We start from the raw sequence: 11,271 nt of genomic DNA on the forward strand, positions 1-11,271 counted from the left end.
GCAATAGATCGGATATGACACACCAAACTAGAGCCCTTAATCTCTGGATATTACACACCAGAAGTTGGATATTACACACCAACACTCAATCAACTCGACAAGCAAGAAGAAAAGAGAAAACAAAGGTTTTTGATAAAAGATGGATACTGATACAAGGGGGCCACGACCACAATATAAAGGAGAAGCCTTGTACATGCAGAAGGTCTCGAAAATACAAGGGAAATCAAGACAAAGGCTCCCTTGGAAACACAACAAAGACTAGAGTTTTCGAAAACTAAATAACATAAAAGCATAGCTTAAAATATAACATAATGTCTTCATGTGGACAGACCAAGATCAATCATCTAGGAGGTAAGAGAAGCAGCTTGTGGCCTCATTAAAAACCTTGATTAGAAAACTCAGTGGGACAAAACCAATCAAGGGAAAAAGAGTACACACAAGCTACTTGCCTAGATGATGATCAGCTTGAATGTAGATCAAGGTGTCTTTGATGATAGAAGCTTTATTTTGGCTCAAACACTCTTCAAGTGTAGGTTCTTCAACAGCGACAAGCTCTCCATGGTCAGGTTCATGATTCCATTCCTTTGTGCTATCCAGAATCATATCACAGAGTGATTCTCGTAATCTCTTGTCGCCGGCTGTGTGAGAGAGAGTGACGACGGATTTCGACGGAGACGACGACAGATCTCGACAGAGACGACGGTGGATCTCGACGGAGACAATGATGGATCTCGATGAAGACAACGACGGCGAGGCTGGATGAAGACGACGACGGCGAACCCCAAACCTTATCTCTTTCCCTTTCTCGATTACATATGGTTTACTCAGGGGCACCTAGGTCATTTAGTCACTAATGAATAGGGTATATTTGAAAATGTCATTTAATGGATGGTATAATTGAATAAGGGTTTTTAGTAATTAAACCCCTCAACTAAAGATGAATTGTAAAAAAACCCTCAACTAAAAATCATGTGAAATAAACCCTCAATTTTAATTATATTAACGTATGTTACCCTCCGTCTAAAAAACCGTGACGGAGGGTGATCTACGTTAACGGTTTATAAGTTGAAGGTTTATAATGTTGAAAACTTAGTTGAGGGTTTTTTTTACGATTCAAAAATAGTTGGGAGAGTTTTATCACTAAAAATCATTAAATGTTTTAAAATATTTATTATCATTTATACATTGTTTTAGATTTGATTAATAAGCCTTTAAACTAATTTATAAATTTTAATACATTAATTTATTATAAAATTAATTTATACAATCTAAATTAATAATTTTCTACACTACTTACAACTTAATATAACTTTAAAATATTAAATTATTTGATATTTGGCAATAATGATATAAGGAAATTTAAGTGTTTATATCGTCATTGTCAAATATCAAATAATTTAAATTTTCTAAGTTATATTAAGTCTTAAGTAGAATAATTCATCCATGAAGTCAATAATATTAGATTATTTTATCCTAACAAATAGCAGAAATTGTAAAAAAATTGTAAAATCATTGCTAAACCGTATTGATCATATGTAAAAGTATTAAAATATTTATGAAGCTTTATAAATCGGTTATAAAGTAATGTATAAAAATTTATAAATGAGTTTTAAAGGCTTTTAAATCAATCTAAAAAATTGTATAAATGATAAAAAAAAATTAAAAACATGCTTTTTAGTGATAAAATCCCTCGACTATTTTTGAATAGTAAAAAAATCCTTCAACTAAGTTTTCAACATTATAAACCCTCAACTTATAAACCGTTAACGTATGTCACCTTCCGTCACGATTTTTTAGACGGAGGGTAACATACGTTAATGGAATTAAAGCTGGAGATTTATTTCACTAGATATTTAGTTGATAGTTTTTTTTACCATTCATTTTTAGTCGAGGGTTTTAATTACTAAAAACCCTTTGAATAATGGTACTAAAGAAAATGCATAAGTAAAATCCTCCCAGTATTTTGTGTATTATCATTTTAACCAAATGGGTAAAGATGTATTTACTTTACACAGTTACCCCGGTGTAAACTATAGTAAGAAGGTCACGTGATTCACGTGCTGTACTCTGCTCCTATTAACAAACATCGGGCGGGCTTGCCAATTAGAAAGCCCTACTAACTAAGTAGGCGTTATTGATGGTTGTATTTTAATGGATTTGAAAATTTGAATTAAATTTAGTGGTATTGGTTTTATGATTTTCAAATTTATATTAAAATCATGTGTTATTGGTTTAATGATTCATAAATTCTGTATCAAATCAAGTGTTATTCAATCGTACGGATTTACTAATATATTTAATTTTATAAAGGATTTGAATAGATTTGTTTGAATTTTTTAGTTAAAAATACAAAGACTCAAATCCGAAAGAAAACTTCCAGATTTGCATATTTTACTTAGATTTATAAATACTATATAGATTTTTAAATGGATCAAAATATATAAACCAATAACAGGCCAAGTTCTCTACTTTCCACCGGAGCATTTTCGCCCCAAACTCATCAGATCTCAGTGTTCTCTCAGGTGAAAACTTTACGCCTCTCTTTCTTCTTCTTCCCTCAGAATTGGGGTTTTATTTCCTGACTTGAGAACGCTTCTTCGTTTCGATAATTTGCGTTTCTTGAATCGCTTTTTTGAATTTCGGATAGAAAGGAAGAGAAAATGAGCAGCCGTTCAAGTAGAACTATATACGTGGGGAACCTTCCAGGCGATATCCGGGAGAGAGAGGTTGAAGATTTGTTCAGTAAGGTAAAACACCACTTCAATTGGTTTTGTTGAATTGTTGAGATCTGATAAGAATGGTTCATCCTTAGTATGGACCTGTTGTTCAAATCGATCTGAAGATCCCACCAAGGCCTCCTGGCTATGCCTTCGTCGAGGTCAGCTTCCTCTCTCCTTGTTGATTTTTAGAGATAGGCAGTTTTTGACAGGTAAAATGATTCATTTAATCCAATCTAGTTTGAGGATCCTCGGGATGCTGATGATGCAATTCATGGTCGTGATGGATATGACTTTGACGGCCATTGTTTACGGGTTTGTTCTTCATCCCACTACTCTAAAAAGTTTGATTTCTTGAAGTTTTATCTGATCCATGTTGCCCAGGTGGAGCTAGCACATGGTGGGAGGCGTTCATCTAATGATGCTCGTAGTAGTTACGGTCGTGATGGTGGAGACCGTGGGCGTGGACCATCTAGGAGATCTGAGTTCCGTGGTATGTATGATATGTTTAGCATTCTAATTTTTTTTTTTTGGAGACATCTCTAATTTGGTAGTTTCCATCCACCATACAGTTCTTGTGTCAGGTTTGCCTTCATCTGCTTCCTGGCAAGACCTCAAGGTTAACATTTTAACACCAACTTCAGTGTGGACAACAAATTCCTTAAAATGTCGTTCGTTTGCATACTCACTTTTCTTGTTGCTGTGTAGGATCACATGCGTAAAGGAGGAGAAGTCTGTTTCTCTCAAGTCTACCGTGATGGTAGAGGTTGTTAGTCCTCATTTCTTACCCGATAATATATATATATATATATATATATGTGTATTTTTCTGTTTTTAACTGTTAAGTAACCTGGAGCTTGTTTCAATCTTGGACTGGTTATAAACAGGTACAACTGGAATTGTAGATTACACCAGCTACGAGGACATGAAGTATGCGGTGAGATGTTCTTCTTGTTCCTATTCTTTAATATTGTTGGAGGTTCTTCCTTGATTGCTCATGAGTATATTCTTCATTGTCTACAGATTAAAAAGCTCGATGACACAGAGTTTAGGAATGCGTTTTCTCGTGGATATGTCCGGGTATACATACTAATGCTAACTATGCTAAGAGCATTATTCTTCTTCTTTTTTTTTTTTGTTGCACTTAACATCTCCTCATATCATTGTAGGTTCGAGAATATGATTCAAGGAGGGATTCGAAAAGCCCCAGCCGTGGAAGATCTTATTCTAAAAGCCGTAGCCGTAGTCGCAGCCGTGGGCGGAGCCACAGTCGTAGCCGCAGCAGGAGCAGGAGCCCAAAGGCTAAATCTTCCCGTAGATCGCCTGCAAAATCTACGTCAAGATCCCCTCGTTCCCGCTCAAAGTCAAGGTCACCACCTCCGCGAGGGTATGTTTCGTTTCTTATTTTCATGTTTAGGCTATTCACTAGATAACATCTAAACATAGCATATTGGTTTAGTGCTTCCTTTGGTGTTTGTTTGTTGATATCTCACTAAAAGCAGTCATTAGTCATTGGGGAAGGGCATTAGCTATTTTCTTCTTGATTGCTGAGAATGGTTTTGTTTGCTAGATACGATCAACTTGAAATTTGAAATTAATATCTGGATCATGGATTTCTTGGTTGCTTGTACACAGCTGTTTCTGTCTCTCTGAGGTATATGCTCTTTCTAAGATGAACAGTTTTGGAAATGAAACTTTCCTGTCTCCTTGTTTTCTGATTGTATCCGTTGCTGCTAGATGGGTAACAGTGGAGAGTCATTGGATCGTATTGTTATAGTGTTCATTACCTGCAAATTCGCCAAGCTTTCAGGATTCTCATGGAACTGATGCTGTGCTCAGGACACAGGGTTTGATAGAACTAGACTTTCATCTCTGCCCCTCGGTTTTAACTTAGGAAAGCATGTGTGTCTAGAAATCGTCTAAAGTTTGTGTTATTTTTTCTTTCTTGTGTTATCATTTTACATCTCTGACATGGAATGAGGCATCAAGGCTCTTGATGAAACAGATATTTATACACGGAAAACGTATTTAGGATTTTAAAACTCGATTTTGTTTCTCGGAATTTTGCAGATCTCGTTCAAGGTCAACATCTCCTCTGCCTTTTGTAAGTGATATTTAATCTAGATACACCCCCCCCACTCAGCTCTGTATTATTATAATATAATAACAACAATATATTCAGGGTTTTTTCGCCATACTACCAATAGACTATTGTGATATATCTTAGCTAATTGCACTCGTCTTCATCATCGTTTTTCCGTGGTGCAGGTTCAGAAGGAAGCAAGTAAGAGCCCTAGCAAGCTGAGTCCAGCCAAGAGCCCTATGCGTAGCAGGAGCAAGAGCAGAAGCAGGAGTCCAGCTCGGTAGTGCTGCACAACTACACTCTCTCTCTTTTAACTTATTTGGAACACACTCTGGTTCCTTCTCTAAATCTTTCACCTACATATTACAGGTAAACAAACAGAGAAAAGTTATCTCATAATCAGGTAAAAAGAAGCTTGGTTTTGTAGGAAGATTCTCCTAAGGATCATATTTATGTTATGTTGTTTCGTTTGGTTATAACTCCAGTACGGAAACAAGTTCTACTTCTCTCGAGATTTTAACTTTTGTTTTAATATTTTAATATACATTGCAGCAATGTTTTTTTTTTGATCAAAATACATTGCAACAATATATGTTCTATTATATAATTGATTATTCATCTCGTGGGACAGATGTCACCAAGTCATCTATCACCATGATCGTATACTATATGACTAAGCATCTTTTTCTTGTACTATATAGGGAAATTGCCAAAAATATTATTTTCAAAGTACCATTTTTCATGTTTGCATTAACCACTTTTACCCTCATCTTTAATGAAGGATAAAAAACATTTATAACCTTTTGATTTACTTTGACAAAAAAAACATATGATTTAACTAATCTAAACTTAAAACATCAACTCTAAACCCTAAATCATCGATTCTAAACCCTAAATCACGAAACATTAACTCTAAATTCTAAACTCTGAAACATCAATTCTAAACCCTAAACCTTCAAATCTAAACCCGAAAACATCAACTTTAAACCCTAAACGTAAATCCTAAACCCTAAATCTAAACTTAAAACATCAACTTTAAACTCTAAATCATCAACTCTAAACCTTAAACCATGAAACCATGAAACATCAACACTAAATCCTAAACTCTGAAACATCAACTCTAAACCCTAAACATTAAACCTACAAATCGAAACCCTAAAACATCAACTATAAACCCTAAACATAAACCCTAAATCCTATATTTTTCTGAAATTCGAACCCTAAACCCTAAAACCCTAAACCTTCAAATCTAAACCCTAAAACATCAACTCTAGAGTTTTAGGGTTTAGGGTTTTAGGGTTTAGGGTTTAGGAATTAGGGTTTAGAGTTGAAGGTTTAGGGTTTAGGTTTTAGAGTTATGTTTAGGGTTTAGGGTTTAGAGTTCACTTTTTAGGGTTTAGGGTTTAATGTTGATAGTTTAGGGTTTAGTGTTGATGGTTTAGGGTTTAAGGTTTAGAGTTGATGTTTTAGGGTTTAGAGTTGAAGGTTTAGGGTTTAGGGTTTAGGGTTTAGAGTTGAGGTTTCGAGGTTTAGGGTTTAGAGTTGATGTTTCAGGGTTTAGGGTTCGTATTTAAAAAAAAATAGAGTTTAGTATTGATGGTTTAGGGTTTAGAGTTCGTATTTCAAAAAAAAAAAGTTTAAGATTGATGGTTTAGTGTTTAGAGTTGAGTTTTAGGGTTTAAGGTTTTAATTTCGAAATAGTATAATTCGAAAAAAAAATTAAAAAAAGTTTAGGATTGATGGTTCGTATTTTTTTAGCTTTTTATTTATTTATTATATATATAAAGAACAATGACATAAAAATCTTTTGTCACTTATTGAAGAATGTATTTTTGAAAATATCCATTTAGTGGTGGTAAAAATGAAAAGTGGTAGCATGAAAGTGGTAAACACGTAATTTCCCCTACTATATATATGAAACGTAAAAGAAGAAATGGGAAATAAGTTAAAATCCAACTCTCTCTCTCTCTCTCACACGACCAACTCTCACTCTCTCCTTTGTTATTCCATTTTCTCTAGAAATACAAGTATATACATAATCATTTATATCCTGAGCTAATAGTTCACAACACGTTATAGCACGAAGCTCTAACCAACTGAGGTTTATCTATCCGAAAGTTCTTAAACCAGCCGAGGTAATGTTTAAATTTATGTATTTCAACATATTTAATTTATTTAAATTTTATTATTATTTCAAAGTGAGAAAGTAGGCCTTCTCCGTCTATTTATCGGGATGATAGGCGCTGCCTTTCCCGACTGATCGTTATGGTAGGCTATGCCTTCACGATCAGAGATCACGTGGTATGCGTTGCCTCCGTGAATAAAAAAGGGTCAAAAATGGTAGACTAAGTCTACTCGGACCTTGAAATAAGTAAAAGTCAAAATGGTAGACCATGTCTCCTCGGACTTTGAAAAATGATCAATATGGTAGTCTAAGACTCCTCGGATCATGTGGTAGGCTAAGCCTCCAATTTTATTTATTGCTCTTTAAATTTCTGCAATTTAATTTATGCATTTATTTTATGGTTTTAATTGATGCATTTAAATTTCCGTCTTTATATATTATTATTCTATGGATACGGTTATCATGTTAAATTTGACAAAGCTCAAAATAAATGCCCTTGATATTACGAGAAATAATTATAAGACTTGTGCAGTGGGTGCAAGATACACCTAAAAGAAAATGAGCTTTTAGAAATCATCGATATAAACTATATCGGATGAGAAAAAGATAAAGCCATGGTATTTACACCAATTCAATGATGATTTATAAGATGAGGTGTATCATGAGAAAAGATCTAAAAGATCTTTGATAAATAAATCCTTGAAAGAAAGGATTCACTAAATAGCCGGAGTTGATATAAATCCTCCGCGAAAACTGGAAAAAAAAATGAAATCATGATACTAAACCATCAAGTCGGTCCTACTAGAAAAGGACGAGGAATTGGATGCGGTAGAAGCCGCTATCATGGTCGTGGAAGAGGACGAGGAAGAAGATTCTGTCCATATGAAATAATTAGAACTTCCACGAAAAATGAAAGTGGTCGGATGATAAAAAACAAACAGAAAAGGTTTGCTATAGATACGGCCATAAAGAAAATTGGGTACGTAGTTGTCGTACGCCAAATATTTAACCGATCTATATCGAGAATCAAAAAGAAAAAGAGAAAAGAAGTATATTAAACTTCGTCTCTTATGAGCCAGAACCATTTTTCATAGCTTGAATACTCATCTTGATGATTCAGATTTTCTGGTTAGTCCAGAAAATGAAAATAAAATATCGATGTGATATGAGAATTATCTTCCTGAATAAGATTTTAAGATTCAGGATGGAGATAAATATGACAGGTATTGGGTCATCGTCATGACTACTAAAGGTAACAAATATTTTTTCTCTCTCAAATTAAATAAGTATAGTATCTAGTAATATAAACATATTATTGGCTCTAGAAGAGCTTATCATGAAAAGACATGCATAAGAAAAAAGATAGCAAAATTATAAATGAGTGGTAAACCTGAAGTTTTACTGATATATAGCCATCTCCAATAATGTTATTGACATTATTGTGAAATATTGAAAAACCAGAAGTTTTTCACATATAGCATGTCAAGAAAATAAGGGAAACCATCATGGGTGATGAATCATCAAACAAGTTCATAATATGTGATTTCTTTAAGCATGCCCCAAATTAAGATCTCACTCTAAAGGATTTGAAACATAATTCATCTCAAATGGGAAAACTGAATATGTTAATGGTTCTAGAGTGGGATTCAATACGAGATTTTAGACATGAAGTGTCATCATCTCGAGGGGGAGAATTAAAGAATCCTAGTGAGTGGAACATTAAAAAATTATGTTCGCACTAGAAAAAGAACTTGATAAAGTAATTCAAGTAAGATGATCCCCATGATCGGGTGTAATGCAGTTGTGCATGTAATAAAGACATATACAATCCAGAGGGATAAAGTATATGAATAATTAGAAATATGCTCGCAAGTTTGCTAGAAGCATATGATAAGCTGATGGAATGAGATATGTGAAATGGATTACAATGAAAAGTAGGATAATCCATTTACAAAATGCCTGCCAGACATTTTGATGAAATAATGAAATCTCATATTCTAGCTGAAAATGCTCCAATGATAAAATGTGTCCTAAACGGACGATATATGAGTCTATGGCACGACATGATAGACCACTTTGGTTTCAAAGAGTCCTCGAAAAAGAGCAAATATATGAATAAAGGATGAATCTCATGATGAGACCGTTGATATCGTATAAATAATAGTCAGGTACCTAAGTAAATAATTGATGATAAAGAGATCTCGATTAACCATATTAGTGCAGATAAAAAGATGGAACCAAAGAGAAAATAGATTGCCGACAATAAAATGAAAAAGCGCTATATAAATAAGGATTATGAATCCACCTCTATGTATGAGGGTAGAGTGAATTGATTGGCCATCAATTCGATATAAAGCTCGTTAGAAAAATAAGAGATTTTTGGACCAAAAGTCCAAGGTATATATTTCTCCGGAGAATGAAATAAAAGATGACCTTGCGGTATGAAATCCGGCTTGTTCCAAGGTCACTGGAGAATATTTAAAAATAGATGCAGTATATTAAAATGTCTGGCAGGACATAAATGACTTGAGTTGCATCTTGATATTTAGTAGTCCCTGGAGAGTTAAAGATGCTCTCGGGAATGTATAAAACTCTAGAAGAGTTAGAACAAGCCGTATATAAGGTATCTTTAACCGGTAACTAGTGATATATTTACGGCACGATTTACCGATTGCCATTTTAATGAGGATGGTTTCCAGCGTTAGGGGGAGGAATTTGTAGAATTCCTAATGAGATTACTTGGTGTACACCATCGTTGTTACACCTTGATCCCCCTACGAATCAAAGAGAGCTGGAAATTCAGGAAATGTACATTTGCATAACTTGGCAAATCAGTTACCAAATGTGTTCACATATACGAAATGATATACCCGCTGAAATGTTCCATCAAGAGTTGATGTTCCTAAAAGACAAACTGATGGTAACAAAATGAATGAACCTATGGTTCAGTTAAAAAAGGGGGAGGCCAGCGGGTTCTAAAGATTAAAAAAAATCCCCGAAAGAAAAAGAAAATTATTGAGCAAAGCAGAAAGGTTCGGGAAGAACCTGATATTGAAAAATGTCTGAAAGAAGTCATAAGTGGAAAGGTTCCGGAAGAACCTGATACTGAAAAATGTCTGAAAGAAGGCATAGATGAAAAGGTTCAAGATAAACCAAATAAAGATGATCCAGATGACGAAAATAGGACAGAAAAGTATGAGATTTCCATCAACTACGCCCTTGATGAAAAGTTATAAGATAAAAGATGTTGATGGAATGTTCTCTTTTTCTGTCCAAAGAGATCAATCATAAAAGTGATGATCCCGATCCAAGGTCCATTTTGAAATGTTAAAAGACATGATTGGGAGGAGTGGCAGAAGGTCATTCTAATTGAATTATTCTCCCTAAATAAAAGGAATGTCTTTGGACCTATAGTCAGAACGTCTGAGAATATAAATCTTGTTGGTATAAGTGGGTAGTCGTGAGAACAGTAACACGATATAAAGCCCGATTAATTGCCCAAGGTTTTTCTCAGAGACCGGGAATTTATTTTGAGGAAATGTATTCCCCGGTAATGGATGCAATTACGTTTAGATTGTTGATGAGCCTAGCGGCGTCTAAAAATCTTGAAATGCATCTCATGGACGTTTTGACTGCATATTGTATGGATCGTTGGATAACGATATGTATATGAAACTTCCCGTGGGATTGAAAATGTCAGGGGCATTGAAAGAAAAATCCAGGGAGATTTGTTCGGTCAGTTACAGAGATCACTATACATATTATAAAGAAATCGTCATCTGGCTTTGTGATCATTGTTGTATATGTAGATGACATGAACATAATTGGAACTCAAAATGAGGTTGATGATGCTCGAACTCATATGAAAGAGGAGTTCGAAATGAAAGATCTCGGCAAGACAAAGTTTTGTCTTGGGCTTCAGATAGAGCATCTCCGAGAAAGAATATTTGTGAATCAATCAAACTATACGAAAAGGTTATTGAAACGCTTATATATGGATAGAGCGACTCCTTTGAGTACTCCAATGGTTGGTAGATCTCTCGATGTTAAAAGAGTTGTTTTAAAAGATCCTGGTAAGATCTTATATAAATAAGTACTTTGGAGATGCTAATGATGATAAAGCATATGTGAGCTTATATGTCTTGCGAGTTGTATTCGTTTAAATATACTTTTAGACACTAATGTCTTTGTGAGATATAGCTCATTTCCTATCTATGGAAATTAGAACGGCGTCGAGAACATATTCGTTCTCTCCAAGGTACGTATTGATATAGGATTGATTTATCCTAGAAACCCCGAGTTTGGTATGGTTTTACAGATACATGCTATTTATAAAGTCGAACGTA

The 11,271-nt window shown here is 34.5% G+C and overlaps 1 protein-coding gene across 2 annotated transcripts; it reads left to right on the top strand.

The window, feature by feature from the left end:
• Window positions 1-2,429: 2,429 nt before the first annotated feature.
• On the top strand, window positions 2,430-5,418 carry LOC106348836 (serine/arginine-rich-splicing factor SR34-like). 2 transcript variants are annotated; one of them, XM_013788651.3, is made up of 13 exons: window positions 2,430-2,522; window positions 2,648-2,747; window positions 2,813-2,878; window positions 2,958-3,032; window positions 3,102-3,210; window positions 3,290-3,336; window positions 3,426-3,483; window positions 3,605-3,654; window positions 3,741-3,797; window positions 3,887-4,104; window positions 4,788-4,821; window positions 4,986-5,080; window positions 5,170-5,418. In XM_013788651.3, the coding sequence occupies exons 2-13, from the start codon at window positions 2,661-2,663 to the stop codon at window positions 5,171-5,173; spliced, it is 900 nt and encodes a 299-aa protein (XP_013644105.1). In that variant the 5' UTR covers window positions 2,430-2,522; window positions 2,648-2,660; the 3' UTR covers window positions 5,174-5,418. The 2 variants fall into 2 exon arrangements, with proteins under 2 accessions (XP_013644105.1, XP_013644106.1); XM_013788652.3 differs by having other exon boundaries at window positions 2,438-2,522; window positions 2,652-2,747.
• Window positions 5,419-11,271: the final 5,853 nt, after the last annotated feature.

This window comes from Brassica napus, chromosome C2 (genome assembly GCF_020379485.1).
Source record: "Brassica napus cultivar Da-Ae chromosome C2, Da-Ae, whole genome shotgun sequence".
NCBI lineage: Eukaryota > Viridiplantae > Streptophyta > Magnoliopsida > Brassicales > Brassicaceae > Brassica > Brassica napus.